Raw genomic sequence first — 22,813 nt, forward strand, 5'->3', positions numbered from 1 at the left:
CACGATGACTACATTTGATAAATTTTCACTGCAGATCTCAGTAATTTCTGCAAGCAAGTGCGAGTCATTTTCAAGACTGCTATTGGGACTTCTGTAGTAGATTACGAGTTTAATATTTACTCTATCAGCTGCTGCTATTTTTAACCAGATACTTTCTTGGGATAGTTCGTTTCCTCTGGGATTTACTGGGGTAGCTTGGACGTCCTGTCTGTAATAGCAGAGAATTCCCCTTCCAGTTTGCTGTTCAATGTTTCTCTCTAGGACCTTGTAATTTGGAATCTGTAGCTCTGGGAGTGTAGGCAGGTATCTGCTATTTTTTGGTTTCACCTCAGCTATTCCGACTATATGGGGATTTTCAGCGCTTGCAATCAGTCTCACTTCATCCATCTTGTTTAGCAGAGAATCAGAATTAAAATTAAGACATTTAATTCCAGTCAAGGTGTTTTTCTGGAACCTCTGGCCTACGCCATGTCACTGACGACGTGGGCTGGGATAGCGTTGACCAGCAGATAAAGACATCTGGTGGGTTATTGGAGGACTGTGATCTCTTTGCATGGCGTCTAGCAGCTTGTTCAATTCTTTGCATTGGCTTGAGATCTGGATTCACATAGACGTATTGTCGGACATGGTTGTCAGTGGAAATTTGCAGATTTGGTGCACCCTTCAAGATTTTCGATTGCTTTCTTCGGGTTTCTTTGCAATCCTTGCACAGTTTCACGAGTAGGCGCCTTTGGCCCCGCACGTTATCCGAGTCTGAGAGGGGGCGGCCCAGTCTTGCTGTTTCTAGGATGTCTGTCAGTTGTAGTTGAGCACCAAGGTCATTTCCAGGGACCGCACAACTTTCTCAGCATCAGACTCTTTGTCGGATTCTAGAATGCCATATATTACAATGTTCATACTTTTCTCCTCTCCTAGTTTCCTCTCTTTTTCCGCTTGCAGTAGAACCCTAACTGTGATGGCGCTTGAGTTTTGAATTCTGTTAGTTGCTGGTGACTGAGATGGGACAGTGTTAATGTTGGTAATTGGTTGCATTTCTGGCTGCTGCTGTTGCTGCCGTAAAGGTGCCATGCTTCGGTTAATTTGTGTCATTTCAAGTACTGCCAATTGAAATTTGCTACGCTTTGCTTACTACAGCATACACATTCGTATTTGAGTAGTAGTGAGCTCTTATCATGGGCTTTCAGCGCTAGGAATAAGTCTAGATGCATCCCTCGGCAAGAAACATGTTCATACTCGCTGCAGAAGAAGCACTTGAGTGCAGTTGAGTCTTCAGCTGCCAGGTGGCTGTAGCTGCATAAGCTACCAGTAGAGCCTTCTTGTGATCTGGATGATCCAGGAGTCTCCGAAGACTGGAATTTTTCAGGATCTGGAGCTTGAGGACAGGGAGACTAAATATGAATCTACACTGCTATTGCTGTACAATCAAAATTATAAATTTATACTACACTACTGTGTACAACCTTACTAAATCCATTATCTTGTTGACTTCCAAATCTGTTGTACCACTAATTAAGTCCAATTAGTTTTGTACTTTACCATGTATTCCAGGGCGGAGTGAAAAACTAAAAAAAAAAAAAAATTGCCAAGTAATTGCTTAAAGGTGGCTTTAAAAAGTATTAATATTTTAAGTGGTTTTGGAAAGGATCAAACTTCAATGGAGCATCAAATTGGAGTCTATCAGATCCCATGTACTTGCAGAAGCTCCTGTGTAGGATGTACTATCCAAAATTTTAAAATTAGATTAAGCTACTGCAACATCAAGAATCTATTTTGTCAACCCTAAAGCAAAACTCCAAACCTGAAAATTTCACATCAGCTCTATCTGAACACATTTTAATTTCCTAGACCATTTTACTATGTTCAAAAATGTCTTTGATTTTAAGGGACTTAGGTTTAAGATAAATTTTTTGGGAAAATGTTGAAATTAAAAATAAATCTTGTTGAAAACCAAGCTTTGAATGGAGATGTAGGTGAATTTAGCTTGAATTCAATTTATGATAATTTACTACAGTCAAATAAAGTAAATTTTGTTTCTCCCATTAGGCCTACCATTGACTTTTGTTCACCTGATAATCAACATTCACATACAAATCAAGGCAATAGACTAGAAACTAGAAATTCAAAGAGATTTGCATCTGTAACTGCTTTGAAGACTAAGAGCATTAAACAATATGTAATTAACTTGTTGTTTTGTATAAATGTCAACGTTTTATGTGTATTACTTTAGTTTTTCTCCTAAAGATGGCCACTATATATGTGACCAAAATGTCCGTAATTTTGTTGTTGTTGTGTCACTGGAAAGTAAAGAACGATGTGAACAATGTTTTATTTATTTTTCCTCCATGCCTGGGCACTTCGTATCAAAGAAGTTGTTGTAGAAACTTCGAAAAGGGCTCATTTGATTGGAAAATGGAGTGGCTAGTGCCCTTGTTAATAGCCAAAAACGATTGAAGGCCAACTAGCACCCCTCCCCCCCCCCCATGCCCATCGTTCCCCCAAACACATCCAATCAAAGTTTTGAGATTGCCATTTTGTTCAGCATAGTTGATTTCCAGATAGAAAATTTGTTTTTGAGGATAACATTCCCCAACTGCCTTCGGGGCGAGGGTTTTAAGTTATACCATGAGGGCATATGAGAATGATTTTAGCAGAATATAGGCTACTATTTATTATTTTTTTTCCTTTAGAGCAGGGCACTTCGTATCGAAGAAGTTGTAGAAACTTCGAAAAGGGCTCATTCAATTGGAAATTGGAGTGGCTTGTGCCCTTTTTAATAAGGTTTTTATAGAAGGCGCTGTCGTAGCAACTTTAAAAAGGCTCATTCGATTGGAAATTCAAAGGGCTAGTGCCCCTTTTAATAATCGAAAGTGACTGGAGGGCAACTAGCCCCCCCCCCACGCCCATCATTTCCCCCAACACATCCAATCAAAATTTTGAGATAACCATTTTGTTCAGTATAGTGGATTTCCAGATAGAAAATAGGTTTTTGAGGATGACACTCCCCCACAACCCTCGGGGGAAGGGTTTTAAGTTATGCCCTGAGGGCATATAAAAACGATGTTGGCACAATGTATCATTTATTTTATTTTTTTTTTCTTTAGAGCTGGGCACTTCGTATTGAAGAAGTTGTCGTAGAAACTTCGAAAAGGGCTCATTTAATTGGAAATTGGAGTGGCATGTGCCCTTTTTAATAGTTGAAAGTGATTGGAAGGCAACTAACATCCCTTCCACGCCCACCATTTCCCGAAAGACATCCAATTAAAATTTTTAGATAGCCATTTTGTTCAGCATAGTTGATTTCCAGATAGAAATTATGTTTTTGAGGAGGACACTCCCCCACAGCCTCCAGGGCAAGGATTGTGTTATGCCCTGGGGGCATATAAGGTTTTTATTAAAGGCGTTGTCGTAGAAACTTCAAAAAAGGCTCATTTGATTGGAAATTCAAAGGACTAGTGCCCTTTTTAATAGTCAAAAGTGATTGGAGGGCAACTAGCCCCCCCCCCAGACCCCCCCTTTCCCCAAACACATCCAATCAAAAGTTTGAGATAGCCATTTTGTTCAACGTAGTTGATTTCCAAATAGAAATTATTTTTTTGAAGAGTACACTCCCCCACGGCCTTCCGGGTAAGGGTTGTAAGTTATGCCCTGGGGGCATGTATGGTTTTTATAGAAGCTGTTGTCATAGATACTTAAGAAAATGCTCATTCGACAGGAAATTCTAAGGGCTATTGCACTTTTTAATAGTCGAAATTAATCGGAGGGCAACTACCCTTTTCCCCAAACACATCCAATCAAAATTTTGAGATGGGCATTTTATTCAACGTACTTGTAACTTCTGGAAATTAGGTCTTTGGGGATGACAACCCCCGCACAGCCCTCAATGCAAGGGTTGTAAGTTATACCCTGGGGGCATATACAGTTTTTAAAGAAGGCGTTGTCGTAAAAACTACAAAAAGGGCTCATTCGATTAAAAATTGAAATGGCTAGTGCCCTTTTTAATAGTCGAGAGTAATTGGAAGGTAAATAACACCCCTTCCATGCCCACCATTTCCCCAAACACATCCAATCAAAATTTTGAGATAGCCGTTTTGTTCCAAGCAGTTAAAGTTCATGAAATTATACTTTTGAGCAGGACAGTCCCCCCCCCCCTTAGTCTTCAGGGCAAGGGTTATAAGTTATGCCCTGGGGGCATATAAGTTTTTATTGAAATCTTTGTCGTAGAAACTTGAAAAGGGCTCATTCAATTGGAAATTCAAAGGTCTAGTGCTCTTTTTAATAGTCGAAAGTGATTTGAGGGCAACTAGCCCCTGTCTTGTCCCCCTTTTCCCCAAACACATCCAATCAAAATTTTTAGGTAGCCATTTTGTTCAGTGTTTTGGATTTCCAGATAGAAATTATGTTTTTGAGGAGGACGCTCCCCCAAAGCCCTCAGGGCAACGGTTGTAAGTTATACCCTGAGGGCATATAAGGTTTTTATAGAACGTGTCGTCGTAGAAACTTCAAAAGCGCTCATTCGATTGGAAATTGAAATGGCTAGTGCCCTTTTTAATACTCGAAAGTGATTGGAAGGCAACTAACACCCCTTCCACGCTCACCATTTCCCCAAACATCCAATCAAAATTTTTAGATAGCCATTTTGTTCCATGCAATTTTACCTTTGAGCAAGACACTACCCCCACATTCTTCAGGGCAAGGGTTATAAGTTATGCCTTGGGGGCATAAAAGGTTTTTATTGAAATCTTTGTCATAGAAACTTGAAAAGGGGCTCATTCGATTGGAAATTCAAAGGGCTAGTGCCCTATTTAATAATTGATAGTGATTTGAGGGCAAATAACCCCCCCCCCTCTCACGCCCACCATTTCCCCAAACACATCCAATCAAAATTTTTAGATAGCCATTTTATTCAACTTAGTTGAAGGGAAATAAGGTCTTTAAGAATGACAACTCATGCCCCCCACAACCCTCAGGGCATGGGTTGTAAGTTATGCCCTGGGAGCATGTAAGGTTTTTATAGAAAGCAATGTTGTAAAAACATCAGATAGGGCTCATTCAATTGAAAATTGAACGGGTTAGTGCCCTTTTAATAGTCGAGAGTGATTGAACGGCAACTAACCCCCTCTCACGCCCACCATGGATGACACCCCCCAGCCCTCAGGGCGAGGGTTGTAAGTTATCCCCTTGGGGCATATAAGGTTTAGGTATTAGAGGATGACAACCACCCTCACAGCCCTTAGAGTAACGGTTGTAATTTGTGCGCTGGGGTCATATAAGGTGTTTATAGGAAGTGTTGTCGTAGAAACTCAAAAAGGGTTCATTTGATTGGAAATTGAAAGGAATGTGCATTGTCAGTTTAATGTACATATACTGATATTTAGTTATCAAAATGTTAATATTATTTGATTTATTAAAGTTATAAAAGTAAATACATTTATATTTTTTCATTAAAGTGCAAATTATGTTCTGGCCTTGGGAAGGCATAGCGGTTTTGAGCCCAACTTATGTTAATTTATGCTCGTTTTGAGTTTGACTCGGTTATTTATTGTAATTTCTGTTCTTTTTGGGTTTCATTTATTTATCGATGCTGATCTGTGGTAGTTTCACGCTTGGTAGATTATTTGATTTTATTTTTGCTCATTTTTGTTTAATGGAGTTCTTTACTTTTGTTTGAAAAACATGTTTTGTGGAAAAGGTTTTTTTTTAATTAATCAATAAAAGGATTTATCCCTATTGAACTGTTATTTGTCCATCATGGAAAGGCAGCGTGGTCTTTAAAAATACCTATGGATAAGATATTATTTGAAATGATTTAAAAAGTGGATAAAAGTGGAAAGAAATATGATAATCAGATTTATAGAAACATTCTGCATATTATAAAGCACTGTATATAAATAATAGACAGTATGCTCACGGCTCAGTAAGGTTCGCCACTACAGCATATAAAAGCTCTGCCCATATACTCGTAAATTCTCGTCCATTGGACTAATGATGGCAGATCAAATGAGAATCCTGGAACACGTATTTTCACAGAAATTTTTTCAAAATGCCTTTGAAAAACTCGAGACTTCGAAACATCCAATGTAGTTATACATCCTTGGAGACTAAATCTAGCCAAGGGTCCTCTTTGGCTGAATCATCATCAGAACCCAATTTTTGGGCAGCTTGAGGCTCCATTGCCCTGTGAGGCAAGGGCCAGGGGCGTAGGGGGAGGGGCAGGGGGGCAGCGGCCCCCCCCTAGACCTTCAAATTTACATTAGATATGGCTGAAAAAGCAGATGTTTTGGAAAAAGCAGTTGATAAAACTCCATCACACTATCGACTGCCCCCCCCCCTAGACAATATGCTGCCTAATGCTGCCTACGCCCATGGCAAGGGCTCTGACCCAGGGAAGTAAAACCATGCAACCTGAATAAGGAAATATAGCGCTCTTTGTGCTTGTAGATTTCAAGGAACAGAAGTCAAGCGATGTGCTGCGTGAGGTATATCTTCATTATCCCTGGCATCGTGCAGCTTTCATTTTCAAAGAGCACCATAGCCTCTCAATGTGTTAAGTATAGATTCTTACATATTAAGTATCAACAAAGATTTGGTGGTGAGTGTAGGCAAGTTTTGACAGACTAGAATTTGCTCTTCAACAGTCACTCATAATCATTGAACCCATCCTTATGTAACTCTGCATGAGAAGGACCAAGGTTTCCTTGCTTTTTTTCAGACTCTCGCCAACTTCTTATAGAGGGATTAGGATTTTTTTTTTTTTTTTTTTTTTTTTTTGCTGACCCTTTAAGTCCCTCCAAATACCCAAACATAACTGAGAGGCTTCCCCTGTTCTGTTTTCTTTGAACTATGATGCTTTTGTCTATTTCAACATCATTGCCCTCACCTCCCGTGGGTTCTTGATGTTCAAGCCAGTACTCCTGCACCTCACTTTAAAAGGAGCTCCAGTCCACAGTAGACTACTGTCAATGAGTTCTTGCATGGCAAAACAATGCTCCAACAAGCTGCTTTAGAAATGTGTTAAAAGATTAAACAGGATCAGTTTATTAGTTGGCATTTGTATACCTTATTGGAAACTTCCCTTTCTATTAGTATTAGAGAAGTTGCATTGTTTTCTAGTTTTTGTTTTTGCAATGAAAACTGATTTGTTATAAATCTATTGATTGTGCAATGATAGGTAGTGCAGACATGTAGTCTGGCAGCTGGGACAAACTACTGCTGTAGGCAGCACTCCATGAGCCTTGAAACCGTAAAAAAGTAACAAATGATAATATTTGAAAACAGTAGCGTTAATTCACAAAATTATACAGGGTAGGGGCAAAGATTTTTTTCTCTTTTTAATGAAGATCAAAAGAATATGCTTTTTAAATGTGTTCTTCATTTTAAAGTATCATTTTAAAGGGAACCAAGCTTTGCTTGGTGAAGCAAATTTCAGACACAAAATGGTGTCCAGGATATTCCCCTTCCTGCAGAAATGTGTACCCTCCTTGCCCTGATTCACACAAGGACAAACATTTTTATCAGTGATAGTATATATATAGAGTGCAATAATCAGTAAGTTGTATGTCCATTCAAATCGAATGCAGGATGAAGTTTGATATAAAATTAATTCCTGTTGTGTATATTTTCAGCTGAATTTATGATACATTTGGTGGAAAAGCACAAGACACCAGAAAAAGTAAAAAAAGTCCTCTTGAAAAAAGGAGTCGAGCTCTCAGTAAGTTGAAAAAAGGAATTCTATTCTGTTTTATTATTTTACACTTTGTTTTCTGAAATTAGTAGTAATTCTACTAAGACCTCTGTGGTGAGTTTCCACAACCAGCAGTTGAGTTTTTTTCCCCGTTTTTTTTTTTGTGGTGCCAGGCGTATCAATGATATCTGTTGTACTACTCGCTGTTCGTCTAGTTTCTTCAGTAGTTTTTTATCTTAATTAAAAAAAAAACTTCCCGAAAAAAGAAGTTTATCAAAGAAAAGTAAAGAGTTAATTTAAAATTCAAGGCCAGATTCAAACTGCAACATCATGAAGCAGAAATAAAGTCCTATACTAATTCAGCCTTAAAACGACCAGAAATTGCTAACAAGGAATAATTGGCACTCAAAATGAACTGAAATTAGAAATAAATAATCGCCTCAAACAGAACAATAACAGATGCTGATATGAATAAATAGTAACATTCTTAATCGAGTAAAAATTCAAATGAATGCTCAAGTTAAATTGAAAATGACTAGAAATTATTGCAATCAGGAGTTTAGCCACTACCCCTGTTCAAACCACAAACCCTCTAAAGTCTGTTGCTTCATTTGTGTATGTTCATAAAAAAAAGAACACTTTGAATCCTAAATGAACTCCTTTTGGCTTCCATCAATTTAGTCTTCTAACACTTCATTCCAGAACTGCTATTTCCTTTTTTTTCATACCACTTTTTTTTAACATATCAACAAGAAATCAAGACTAAATACAAAATTTGATTGGCTTGCAGGAAGTGCAAGTACTCAAGTGGCAGGACTTGAAGAATTATTGATGGCTGTTGAAGTGAAGAACTTGGGAAATACATAATTATCTCCCACTTGTCAAAAGTCATAATGCACTAAATCTAGCTTCTAGCTTTTCCCCAACATTGGTCGTTATATATATCTTTCATGAGGAAGTCGTGCTATTAAAAATAGTACATATGCTCGTGTTTGAAACAACTAGTTTCCTTTTCTTATTTTCATAAAAAAGGAAGCGATCAAAGAAAAACTTTTATTTTATTTGTAGCATGGTCTCAAGATTAGCTAAATCATTCCTATTTCTGTTTTTTTAGATTATATATATACTAGTTATAAGTTGATATTAAATAAACTGTATCAATTGTTTGAAAGGTGTTGCTAGTTCATATTTGGTCTGTGTTATTCTTGTCAAGGTTAAATACTAATATTTTTTAAGGAATTGCTTGGTTTGCCACAATTTGCACATTAATTTTTTTCTGAAATTGAACCTCTCTCCACCTCCTCTAGGAAAGTTGTGGTCTAAAGATGTAGTTTTTTGTTTTCTTGAGTTTTTGAAAAAGACAGGAATAAACCCAATAACAATTTCTTTTAATTTTCTTCACGTGCTGTGTTTTGAAGTCTTATTTATTTATTTGGGATAATATCATGCTTTGGGGCTCGTTGTGGCATCAACAGAAAGATTTGCCTCTGTATCAATGAACCGGAACTCCTGTTAAAATATTCGTATAACGTGACTAGGTTTGCGGTCTAAAGACTTGACCACTGTGCTTTCATTTGTTTCGATACTATCAAGTAAATTCTTTGTGCTAAAATATAAACCTGTAATTTTGGAGGTGTCTCCATGAAATAATTAAGTCCATGCCAAATCGTGAAAGAGTATATATCGAGCGCCATTGTCTTATTTTCTAGAGGCTTCAATACGCAAACCAGTGCATTGCCTCAGTAAAGAGTCATATACCCCCCATATATTATTTTTCGCCAACCACTTCGTTTAGAAGGGTTGGTCATAGAAACTTGGAAGAGTGCTCATTTGATTGGAAATGGAAACTTCTAGTGTTCTTTTTGAGTATATTAAATCTTTGAAGGGTAGCCAGTCCCCTTTCTATGCCCTTTTTACTTTTCGGCATTCCTGCAATTCCCCAATAAATTTCATCAGAATAATAAGATATTATTTCAATATTTGGTTCTCATTTTGTTCAAATAGTCGACAGGTCTAACAAGCGTAATCGACCTCCATGATCGACATTACCCAGTAGGCCCAGAAGCTATGGTCCAAAGTTATTTTAATTATCCATTGTTCACAAATAAGTTTTAGTAAAAAAAAAGAGTAAAGGATGAGAATATTTAGTCTTGGTCGTCCAATCGGCTAGTAAGTCTTGGGATTGTTCGCTAGACCGTGATTCCCCAGAGGTTCCCAAATATATACTACTGAAACAACACACACACCATAGTCAATCCAAACCCTTGCTTTGCACCCGATTTTCAAAATATGCTATCTGCAATGTTTCGGGAATGGCTTGGAAGTTGAATTGAAACTTTCATACAGTGTTTTGTTGGGCCAAGTATACCTTGAATTTTACCTGGAGAGAGGGGTCAAAGGCAAATCAAAAGACACTATTTGTATCCAGTTTATCAAAACAGTATATCTGCAATATCTCAGCGTATCTCCAATCCTCCACAAATACAAAATTTGATGTCCCCTTGTCCTGCCCTTGTCCTTACACTCTGTTTAAGTTTAAAGTCAATCCCCAAAGTCATTACCAGGATATTGTAGAAATGTTCATCTGATAAACTGGGTGCATATAGTGTATTTTGATTTACCTGGCGACTTCACCGTCCGTATATTTTAAGTTTCAGGAGGGCTGAAGGTGTACAATTGTTAAGGGCACGGAGGATACAAAAATGTTGTGCTCCCGTCTTCTCCCTCCCTTTAAGTCAGAATTTGAGTTCAACTTTGTTTTTCCAACACTCCCTGAAAAATTTGAATTCGATCCCCAAGCCATTTTAAAGGAATTCCAGATCTGTTATTTTTATATTTTGGGTAGATACTTTGTCCTTTGATTTGCCTTGCAACTTCACCGTGTATGTATTCATTGAGAATCCTAGTGCAAAAAATTTTGGGCTGCAGATCAGTGACAAAACATTTTTATCCTCCCCTCCAAGTCCAAATTGGAGTTTTATTTCCCCCCCCCCCCAACACCCCCTGGAAGTTGCAACTCGACTTCCCGAATCATAACTTACATGCACCTGATTCACTATTTTGATAGCCTGGGTATAGTGTTAGTTAATTTACCTTGCTATTTAAATCTGAATAGATTCTAAGTCCCAGGAGGACTTGTAGTGAAAAAACTCCAAAGAGTATCACATACAAATAATGTTTTACTCATCTCAACCCCCTACTTAAGTACAAAGTTTGAAGTCCTCTTGCCCCGGTCCCCACCCAACACTGAAAATTTCAACTCGTTACCGACATGCTGCAGACATGTTATTTTGATAAGTTGGATTTATTGTGTTTTTGATTTACGTCTACTTTCTCCCCCCAGGTAAAATTGCAATGTTCACTTGGCCCTTCAACGCTCCCTGAAAGTTTTAAATCGATCCCCCAGTCCGTTCGGAAATATTTTGGGTCAGCTATTCCAATCACATGTCTACGTATCTTTCAATTTGGACTCACTACTTTACTCGGACTTAATTCCAAGTTCTGCTGCGGCTATTGCGCGAAAAACCTTTTAAGCGGATTGGAGGCAACAACATTTCTGAGCCCCTCGTCCTCTTTTACTAAACACGAAACTCGGGGTCTCCTTACCTCCATAACACTCGGAAAGCTTCCACTCGATGCCTTCGAGCCATTCTCAAGAAATTGATAATTTACTGTTTTGATAAGCTTGATAGCCTTCAAATAGTGTATTTTGATTTACTTTTCCTCCACCTCCCTAGTCAAATTTCGAGATTCACTCCTCCTCTCCCCTGGGCCCTCTTAAAGTTTCACCAACCTACAGCTGATCAAATATTTTGACTGAATATTTAAAAGCAACAGTTTTGCTGAATATTATTCCGACAAATAACCCATAATAAACTCCGTCAATTGAAAAAAAAAAAACAGATTGGTAAACAAAAATTTTCAAGGAAAAGTAAAGAGCCAGATTAAATCGATTAAAAATGAAGTAACATAATAAGTTAAACATAAAGCGAGCAACAAGTACTATGACTGGAGAAATAAAACCTAAAAAGAGCAGAATAATGAAGTAAAACTTAAAAAGACGAAAAATTATAACAGAAAAAAGAGTGGAGCTGTACCTAGGAAAGGAAAATTCGCTGTTTTTTCACGAAATCTTTAATAACACTTTTATTAAAACATTATTGCAAAAATACTACGCGTGATAGAACATTTTGACTGAAATGTTCTAATTTTGCTTAGAAGTTAAATCGCAATCCAAAACTCATCTTACAAACAAAAAATGAAACCAATTTTCCTACAATTAGCCCATTATAAAAGTCAGTCAATTAAAAAAAGGGGTGTCAATTCGTTCAAACAACCCACTTCCAAAGAAATACAGAACAGTGTAGCCTTTATGTAGAAATAAAATAAAAATAAAATAGTTATTTCAACTGAAAGTAAAGAGCAACATTAAAAGTTAAGAGCCAAATTAAATCCTGAAAGAGCCAAAATGAAGTCATATAATATATCAGCTTTAAAACAAATAGAAATACTATGACTGAAAAAATAAAACCTAAAAGCGACAGAAATTAAGTTGAATAATAAAGAAATTACCATAAGTAAGAGTGGGGCTGTACGTAGGAAAGACGTAACATGCAATCCTCCATGTTATTTGAGGACCACCTACACAATAAAGGCTTTAGAAAAGACAGGCTAAGATTCAATGAAAGAATCATGAACTTTGGTAAAATATGCACTGTTTAAAGCTTGATTTCCCCTCCCATTCCCTGGTTTAGATTGTTTGTGGCAATTAATATTTAACGGGTAACAAGGAAGATCATTCAAATGAAAACTAGTGTTTTGTTAATTTTTACTTAAAGGTTTTAGAACATAAGACATATGTGCTACACAGGATTTTGAATTTTTACGTTGTAACAGAGCATCTGACTAGTTAAAAAAACTAGCTTACATTAAAAAATATCCTTGCCTTGTTCAGTGAATTAGTTTGTTGTTACAAAATTTCTTTATTATGTGCCGTCGTTTAGCTTTGTATTTTAAATATATGTTTTTTCTTGTTTGCAATATTTTACTTGTTGGTTATATTTTTATAGCTTTGTTTTCTTTGTAGGACTCCCTCACTTCAACAATTGTAAGATTAGTTAATCATATGAAACCAAAAGAGGATGAAAATACCGAAGTTAAAGCTACCATAGTTGACGATAACAAATCAAAGATGAAAAAGATGTTCCCTTTTCTTGCACTTGCAGACAAAGCTCTAATAGTAGAGTGCGAAGAAAAGAAAGACATAAAACCTGAAGAATCTTCTGTTGACGATATGATGAAGGCCTTAGAAGCAATGGCTCCTAATACTGAATCTATTTCAGATAAAAAAGGGAAAGAACGTAGTCGTAGTAGAGATCGGCGAAGTCGAAGTAGAAGCCGTGAGCGGAGTAAGCGTGACAGAAGCAGAGAGAGAAAAAATAAAAGAACAAGGAGCAGAGAAAAAAGATCAAGGAGTAAGGAAATGTATGGCAGGGATAGAGATAACAGAAGAAGGAATAGTAGATCCCCAAGGAGACGAGATCGCTCAACCGAGAGACGGTACAACAGAGATCGTTCAACAGAGAAAAGGCGTAGCAGAGATCGAGGGACTCGTGATGTGTTTGTTGAAAAGCCCCCGGAAAATGCTGAAATTGGTCTCATCTATACTGGAAAAGTAACGAATCTTGTTCCATTTGGCTGTTTTGTGCAACTTGAAGGTTTACGCCGAAGAACAGAAGGACTTGTTCACATCTCGCAGCTTAGAAGTACTGGTCGGGTTAATGAAGTAAGTGATGTTGTGACTAAGGGACAAAAAGTTAAAGTCAAAGTGTTATCAATTGCGAGTAATAAGATTTCATTATCCATGAAAGATGTAGATCAAGAGTCAGGACGAGATTTGAATCCTATGTTGCCAAAGACGGATACAGAAACTGAGGAAGAAAGGTTGAGAAATCCGGATCGACCCTTTACAGCTTTTGAATTTGAAGAAGTAGAAGAAGAACTGGAGCCAAAGCGGAGACGAGTGCAACGGGTTGCATCACCTGAAAGATGGGAGCTAAGCCAGGTAAAGCGAACTGATCATTTGTACTTACTCGGGGGTTTAATTACATTTGAATTAAAAAGATGCAACACATAGTATTTAGATAAAGGGTTACGATTCGTATCTGATTTTTGCATGAGCATACTCTCACACTGGATGGGGGATCTTCCCTGCTATTCGTCCAACAATTCCTCGCCCCCCCCCCCGTAGGGAAAATCGCAAGTAAATCCAGGACTTTTTGGTGCTTACGAGAACGCTTTTTATATATTAAATGAAAAGTAGAAGCTTGGCAAAAAGAATAGGCTGTACGCTTAAAATAACTGCATATTGGAGGAGGGGGTGAAATATTCCCTGATATTACTCAGAAGGACCCTCCTCCCCCTACAAGAGCCAAAAAATATCAGCTGAAGATGCACTTTTTCCAAAGGAAAAATTTTCTTATGCCACTCTTGTTCCCTTCTAAGGGTCTAAAGTGTATTTGCTAATGTGTTCCCAATATAATGAAAGTATAAGTGGGGAATAGTATTTTCTTTTTGCATGCCATTTTTTGCGTAATCTAGTGATGTATGTAGTTATTAAGTTCTAAATGGAAATTTTCCCACAAATTTACATTCTTTGTTAAGCCTTTTATAATATCATTTTTATACTCATTCCAGAGTTTAGCGTCTGTTTAATCGGGTTTTTGGCGTGCCACCACGTTTAAGGTCTTTAAAAAACGCTTGTTTTCTCCTTGATAGAAAATTTTATCAACAATAGTGATAGTAACAATTCCCCAAAATTCGTCTTCCACATCTACGATACTGACAGAAAGGAAACTATACTTGGAGGTGACACAATAACTAGTGGTAAATTGAAAGACCATAGATGTATCCAGATATCCAAAATAACACAAGGCTATAAAATAGAGGTTCTAGAGCTTATGTGGACGCTCACTGGGGGCTTAATTTCTGAATGGAAAGTTGTCTACCAGTTCACTTTTTGTATCAAGCCTTCTATGATATCATTTTTATACTCACTGCAGAGTATACAGTCTATTTAATCAAATTTTTGGTGTGTATAAGTGTACATACCTCATTGTACGCTCATTGCAGAGCATAAAGTCTATTTAAAGGAATTTTTGACATGTTACTATATTTAAGGTCTTTGATGAAGAAACCCTCGTTTTCTTAAAAATGATTTCTTTAAAAGTTATAGGATGAGAAAAATTTATTGTAGAGCATAGAAGAAGAATCAAAATATTGCCACCACAACCACACAGTAAATCGGGAGGTCTGTTTTCCGTACATGAATAATTTGGAAAAAAAATTTGTTGATAATAATCGCAACAATCCCCCAAATTTTTCTTCTAATTTACATTAGAATAGAAAGGCTACCAATATTTTGAGGTATTAAAGTAGCTAGAGGTAAATCGAAACACAATATGTGTATCCAGGTTATCGAAATAGCATAACTACAATATCTTGGTAGCAGGTGGGAGTGGAATTGAAATCTCCAGGTAGTTATAGGACGGAGAGGGGACAAGGTGACCTCAAATTTTTCGTTGGGGAGGGGCCACAAAACTTTCAGTTCCAATCCACCAAGCGCTTTTGCACTATAAGCCCATATGGTAATTAGAATCTTTTCGCCGTTAAGTTCCAAGATAAATTAAAGGCAGCTTTTGGTGCGGGGCTTGGAACTTTTGTAGTGTTTGGTGGAGAAGGAGAGGGTTCTTCAATTTTTCTTTAAGCGGGAGTGGATGAAAGAGCTAAAAATGTGTGTCCCCAGTCCGCCAAGAGCACTATTTTCCCCAGGGAATTGCTCCAGAGCATAAGTGATGCTCCGGCCTTCCGAGGGTTTAGGGAGGCGATAGCCCGCTCTAATTTGTAGTATCTTTTGTTAGTTTTAAGTTTTATTTGATTCTTTATTCGAATGGTCGTTTTAGATTTCGTCATTTATCCATAGTGGTATCTGTATTTTTATGTTTCACGTAATTATTCATTTTAATTTTCTCCCTTTTAGATTTCATTTAGTCGTTGTTCATTTCATGTTCGAATAATAATAATAATAATCATATGACTTAATAATAATATATAATATGACTTTATTTCTGCTCGCTTTAGATTTTGTTCTGGCTCTATACCTTTCTTGGAAAACGTTTTTAAAATTAATTTGAAGGAAAGGTTATTTGACTTGTTGTAAATGTTTCTATAAAATCCAAAAACTTGCCCAAATTAAACTTACCCAAGTGAGGGGTTCCCTAGATACCCAAGCTTACAAGGTATATGGTTCAGTTTATTTGGTAACAGTAAAATGCATAGTTAAATAGGGAAAATCTGCCCTAAGAATTGCGACTCGAAAAAACATAAATTGTGACAGTGCAAGCACAAGGACATGAAAAGTATGAGCAGGATTACCACTTTCCCTTGATTTTCTCCTTTTCATCTCTTTCTCTGTTTTAGTGCTTTTTTCCTTCTAAAAATTGTTTGAATAATTTGCCCATTTACTGTTTTCTAAATGATAACGAAGACCATACTGCCTTTCCATCATACAAAACAAAAAAAGATAACGAGAAAAATTGTGAAGACAGCGAATGAGATGGTAGTGCAATCTATGTAAATATTTCGACCATATATTTAACAGCCGTCATCTTCAAAATACACTATAAAACAAATAAAAAGAAAATAAACTTACTCCAAAAATCACACCGGTAAAATGTATTCTTTAACTAAAATCTTAAAATAATTTGAGTCTTGGCTGAACCTATGCAAGGTGAGCCTTGACTTTTATAAAACGCTTCTGTTGTGCTCAATCACAGTAGCATCAATTCTAAAAAGTTTTTCTTGGTTTTAGATTTTATTTAATTTAGGTTTTAGATTATTATAGATTTCATTTTTGTTTTTAGCGTTGAAGACGCCAAATTTGTTTTTAGCGTTGAAGACGCCAAATTTGTTTTTAGCGTTGAAGACGCCAAATTTGTTTTTAGCGTTGAAGACGCAAAATGTCCGCCTCGTTTTAGTTTGTCTTTTCCTTCTGCAGGCCGTATTCCTGTTTGTTTCCTTCATGAGATTTTTTTTTTCTCTTTTTTTTTTTTGTCATGGCGGGCCAGTTTGACTTTAGATCTTTCATACCACAAAGTGGATCGGAAATCTCCCCATAATATTATTCCAAAGTACTCCTCCCAAGGAAAAACTTGATAATTTGGACCTAATCATGTAGTTTTGGGTTTCTCTGATCCTTTGAAAAGATACTCTGGCTCCCATATCCAGTTATCGTTTTAAAAAGGTTGTCTATATAAGCGAACTTTTTTTTTGGGGGGGGGGTCGAAAATGAATAACTGGGTGTTTAAGCAAAAACAGCACATTGTTACCAGTACCAGATCCCTCCCTGGAGAGATTCCTAAACCCTTATTGAAGACACTTTGTGTTTACTGTCGTAACCTATGCCCCATAAAATATGACAGTCGAGACAATTTACTGATATTGTTTAGCCAACATTAATGCATGCGATTTATATTGGCATGAATTAGGATTTAATCAAGAATAGTCGAATGCAGTTATAATCTCTTAGGGGAAAGGGATCAGAGAATTTTCGTGTCTAAACACAAAGTAGATATAATTTTAGATCATTATTTGTTTTGGGAAATTATTTTTTTCTTTGGACCAGTCTAAGGGGAAATCTGCCCTGACTGTAAGTATAATTCAAAACTTTACTTTTTGTTATAGATGCTAAAAGCGAGGGCAATCGATCAAACAGAACTTCCTGATTTTGATGAGGAGCTTGGTATATTACCTAAAGATGAAAGTGATGACGAAGATATTGAGATTGAAATTGTTGAAGAGGAGCCAGAATTTTTAAGAGGTTTCTTTTTCTTTCTTTTTGTTTTCAGTAAAAGCATTTTCTCTAATTTTGATGTGTTTTTGATCTTTTAAAGCCCAAACATCTTCGAAAATGGTACTTCTGAGAAATATCAAGCTAATAGTGTCAATTTGGCATATCTGTCTTATACCCATGTAGTTCCACTTTCAAGTTGTTTTTTTTTTTAGAGTCATTAGGAAAATATATTACAATGTTTAAGCTGAAATGAGCATTTTTGCCGTCTTTAAGAAACTGAACAATTGCATGTAAATATAGGTAGACATATTTTATTTATTTTTAAATATATTGATGCAGTCAGAGGTGATTAGCTTAATTGGAGATCCGTATCTAAATAACAAAGGAAAACGTACGAATGTCTAAGTTTTCTGTAAGAATTAGCACTTTTTAAAGTTCTTTTTGTAAAATCAAACCTATAAGCTTTTAAACAACCCTTTTTGGGGCCTAATGCACTTCACTTCTTTTTTACTTTTTGTAATTTTTAAACACTTTGGGCTTAAACTCTCCGCTCCAGAACAGAAAAGACATAATACATTTCCCATGAAAAAACATAGCTCATTAGTAGAAAAAGGAGATGAATTGAAAAAAGAGATAACCCAAAGGTAAAAAAAAGACTAACAAACAAAAATTATTTATGCATCTGCTCACAAACAGAAAAGACACTATTTAATCTTTCAGATACAAGGAGAACGATTGAACAATGGTAATCAACTTTGTGGTAAATCCTTTTTTATGTATTAAACTTTATGTGTTGCATGCATTCGTCGATGCTATTGTTGTTAATGAGAGACGCGTCTTTGTGTCTTCTGTGATTTTTTTTCTATATAATTATTTTTATAATATATATATATATATATATATATATATATATATATATATATATATATATATATATATATATATATATATGCATATTATTTTCTTTCGTGATTTATTTTTAATAATCTTCAAAAAGTCTCCCCCTGGCTACGATATTTTCTTATGTGTATTTTACGTAAGAATGATATTTGGAATTTGTGTCAAAAGCTGGTAAGCTTGTCAATTATTTCATTCAAATTCTGTAATGTGGTTATGTTAGTGCAGTTCCTGTGCTGAAACAAAAACTGACAAAATTGACAAATCAGTGAACACCCTGGTGCCAAAATTGTCAAATTATCATGACCAGTAATAACGTAAAAAGCTTTCAGACAATCAATGGTTGAGTATCTCGATACTTTCTTGAATATATATATACATATATATATACATTTATATATATACTTTCTTGAAGACACCGATTATTCGTATGATTTGCGAATATTTGCGGGTTCTCTTGACACTGAAAGCGCTAAACTCCAGGAAATTTTTATAGGATTTGTAGAGAGGGTGATAACTTGGCTTGTACTGCTTCGTTTGAGTGTCAGTTTGAAACATCTATCTCATAAATAGCGGATATAAGTAATTTCTTTAATGAGATTATTTGCTCATTTTGGACCCCCTTTATTAGTGATTGATTTTTAGTTACTGTTGATGATTTATAGGACATGGTCGTCACTTGCAAGAATTAAGTCCTGTTCGAATTGTTAAAAATCCAGATGGCTCCCTCGCACAGGCTGCTATGATGCAAGGAGCACTGTATAAAGAAAGAAGGGAGCAGAAAATGCAGGCAAGGGATAGTTAAGCTGCAGAACAGCCTCAAGGACCAAGGAAAAACTGGAACGACCCTGTCCCCGATAGTAGGCATCTTTCAATTTTCTTTTTTTTTGTCTCATTTTTTTGAAAGTTTGTTCTAATGGTAATTTCGCATTTATGCTTTTGATTTATGAATTTATAATTTTAATATTTATGGGCATTTTGCACAAGAAGACTTGGACGCTGCTTGGCTACGATCATGTAAAGTATTTTTGATTTATGGGAAATTAACAGATTTCGCCCCAAAAATTGTATTTTTAAGGACTATTTTTTGTAGAAAGTAGATTACTGATTGAGAAAACCCTGTTAGCTCTTAATTCTCTTGATTTAATAAAGACAAGTGAAAAATATGCAAAAGTAAGTGATGCTTCTCTTCCCACAACAAAATTCGGGATTTTTTTTTCTGATGCCTGATTCAGACAAAGTTGCCTGATGCCCGATTTGCTTTTATTCTCCACAGATGCCTGTGAAGAAGTCAACCTACCTATGTGTCATTTTCTCTTTTATTTGTTCAGTATTGCCAGCTCAGGATTTTCCCGCTATTATTCGGGGATTATGCAAAACTAACCCTTTACTGAAAACTCGAAAGAATAAGTGAACACACAAAGTATTTTCGGATATTTTACGGTATAGGAATAGTGAATTTCTGCTCCTTGTTTGTTTTCCTTATAGGTTTTGTGTTTTCAGTACAGCACTAGTTTTGCATACTAGAAACAGAGAAATATTGTCAATATATTACTTAGTCTTGTTGCATCCGTATTTCAATATTAGAAACATGGTGAAGGAAGTAGGAGCATATACATGAGAATGAGAATACAGCCAGATTTGTATTTAAAGCTCAGACTGGTAGAAACTTTGATTTATGTGTTGTAACACCAAGTGAGCATTTATTATCTTGTTTGTCGTTTTCTTTGACGTTTCGAGTCAAATATGAATTTATTACTAAAGGTGATATCAACAATATAATAAATGTATGAAAATACGTACTCGAGTAATAAAAATGGCTGACTTTATATTAATTGATTATCAACAGTTTGCGAGTTTATTGGCATTTAAGCTCATACTTTTATGTTTTATGTGTGTGTTGAAATAGTAAAGTGGCTATTAAATTAGAAAAAAAACATGGAACTTTTGTTTGTTTGCCTGTTTTTGCGTCATTGCTTTTGTTTATGTAAATATACATTGATGGAACCAAGGACAGTGAAAATGAATTTTATTGATTTGAATTGGTTTAGTGGAAAACTTCATTTTAATTAAGTAAAAAAAAGAATATTTTTATGTATTTTATGTATAAATTTTAAAGATCTGGATATTTTATTTTTTTTAAACCGTGCTTTTGCATGGTGCCAAACTCCACCCCTTCGAATGAAATCTACTGGTGAGTTTCTCTGATCCAGTGGCAATATTTTTCAGATTAAGTTTGAATCTTTTTCAGCAAAATTGATTGCAGCTTCAAAACACATCGCGTTTGACTATTGAAACCGTGTTGTATTGATCAGGTGTGTCCGATATATTTTTTCAATCTGCCTACGTTTACGTCAACATATAGCGGTTCGATACTGAAAACCTCGTATCTGACTTTTCTGTTTTTTCTTTCTTTTTTAAATTGCGAACTTTGAAACTGCCTATATTCCTGCCAAATATACTGGCTCAGGAATTAGTCTGACCGGGCTCATCGATCCGAAACTATTAGCTGAGAAAACCCAATATGGAAATATTTTCTTCAGTTTTGCAAAATTTTGCACTCTTCAGACCAATTGTGAAGATGCCCGTTCCCTTTTCATCTTTAAAGGGATGAAAAGAAGGCGGCAGAGTTTCACTGTCTGCCTGAGATAAGTTGAGCCAATTGAACCAAATTAATTACACGATATTTTTTAGATACTTCAAAATTCGAGACTGCATATGTTCAAAATATACTTTGTACTTTTTTGCAGACAGTGCACGAAAATCGGAAGGTCACGCAGGGCCAAACTATATCAACGAGTTCAGAAATTGTTTTTATGTTTTCTTCTATGATAACCAAACACCACAAAACACATTTTTGGACTTTTATTAATAAATTGACCTGCTCATATACCTCTGATCGTAAGCCATTCTGGAGTCTTAGGCGCTTGAGTGTCGCTTCCCAAAGTGACACTCAAGCGACTTTGTCCTAGATTTTTGTCCCTAGGACAAAATCTAAATAAAAGTGACTTAAGCTATTTATTTTGCATACAAGGCTCTTTATGTCTTGGTATCTAAATTATCTGTATTCTAGTTTGTGGGATTTCTTCCCTCTCTGCGAATTTTTTCTATTTTCATTACTGGCTGTAAAATTTTATGATTAATTCATATGAGCAGATAAAAATATGTCTTATTTGCCATAAAGCTTAAAAAGAATTTACATAATAAAGAACAAAAACATATAATACAAAATAAAAAAATAAATAATATATAAAATAAATATAAAATTATATATATATATATATATATATATATATAAAGCCCTTTAGTTTTTAACCATCTCACAGTAGTACTTGGAGTTTACGGCCATTCTTGACGCCTATGTACTCTGTGTAACACGCGTTTTTGTGTCAGGCCTAGAGTGGTAACTCGTACCAAATGGACAAGATAGTTTTGCCATTGGATTCATTAGTTACAGATATTTCCGTTCATCAAGGCGGAATTATTATATTGCTTGGACTTTTCTTAGAAAAGAAACTCAAATTGCTTTAAAAATTTTGAAACTTTTCATATATTGGCATGTTTTTGATGTATTTATAAATTCAAAAGATAAAATGCAAAGCAAATCTAAAAATTTAAGTTCGTAGATGGATAATACTGAATTTCATCTATTAAATGATAACAAAAGTGCGCTTTACGTTCAAACACTAAAGTCCTAGGAACTACAGAAAAAACACACAGCCAAAACCTGCAACCAAAACCTAAACCTTAAGTCATTGAAGAGAGGGCTCCTATCAAAGTCGGAGGGCTCCTATTTCACCCTTTCAAAGTTGTTGAAACAGACAAAAGGGAAAAGAGTTGGACTCATCTGCCAGTGGTGTTAATCTCCTCTTGAGTCAAGTTCTTGGTAATGTCCGCTTTTCAATTAATAGATCTTATTTATAATTGACCTTTGCGTTGGTTTATATAATGTATCTTTGTTTTAGTGGAACCACAGGAAAGAATGTCTCGAGGAATTGGTGGACCTCCGTCTCAGGATTTGCCCGAATGGAAACGTCACATAATTGGTGGTTTTAAGGGAGTTCCTATGGGGAAGAAGACGAGCATGACTATTTTGGAGCAGAGACAGAGTCTTCCCATCTACAAACTTAAAGATGAACTAGTCAAAGCGGTTTTTGATAATCAGATCCTTATAGTAATTGGTGAAACTGGATCGGGGAAGACGACGCAAATTACGCAGTATCTGGCAGAGGCTGGTCTCAGCGCTCGAGGTAAAATAGGATGCACTCAGCCTAGGAGAGTTGCTGCCATGTCAGTTGCCAAAAGAGTAAGTTGCTTTTTTTGGTAATGTGTGTCTATGTCCTCATGTACTGTGGTTAAGTTTTTGTGAAGTTGCAATTCCATCT

At 36.0% G+C, this 22,813-nt stretch overlaps 2 protein-coding genes across 3 annotated transcripts in view; both read left to right on the top strand.

Moving 5' to 3' along the window:
* The first annotated feature begins 1,202 nt into the window (after positions 1 to 1,202).
* LOC148951092 (ATP-dependent RNA helicase DHX8-like) lies at positions 1,203 to 19,233 on the top strand. The gene is made up of 5 exons (XM_089090994.1): positions 1,203 to 1,260; positions 7,623 to 7,708; positions 12,768 to 13,745; positions 17,423 to 17,558; positions 19,094 to 19,233. Exons 1-5 carry the CDS (start codon positions 1,203 to 1,205, stop codon positions 19,231 to 19,233), a joined length of 1,398 nt encoding a protein of 465 aa, XP_088947120.1.
* Positions 19,148 to 22,813, top strand: part of LOC148951093 (ATP-dependent RNA helicase DHX8) — a 45,436-nt gene continuing 41,770 nt past the window's right edge. Inside the window, exons 1-2 of one of the 2 annotated variants that reach the window (XM_089090628.1) lie at positions 19,148 to 19,288; positions 22,394 to 22,734. In XM_089090628.1, the coding sequence (XP_088946754.1) occupies position 19,288; positions 22,394 to 22,734 (342 nt within the window). In that variant the 5' untranslated portion in view covers positions 19,148 to 19,287. Of the gene's footprint in view, positions 19,289 to 22,393; positions 22,735 to 22,813 lie in introns of those variants that run through there. The other variant, XM_089090627.1, reaches the window with a different exon arrangement.

This window comes from Artemia sp. Qi Xiang Cuo, chromosome 6 (assembly GCF_049724085.1).
Source record: "Artemia sp. Qi Xiang Cuo chromosome 6, ASM4972408v1, whole genome shotgun sequence".
NCBI classification, from domain to species: Eukaryota; Metazoa; Arthropoda; class Branchiopoda; order Anostraca; family Artemiidae; genus Artemia; species Artemia sp. Qi Xiang Cuo.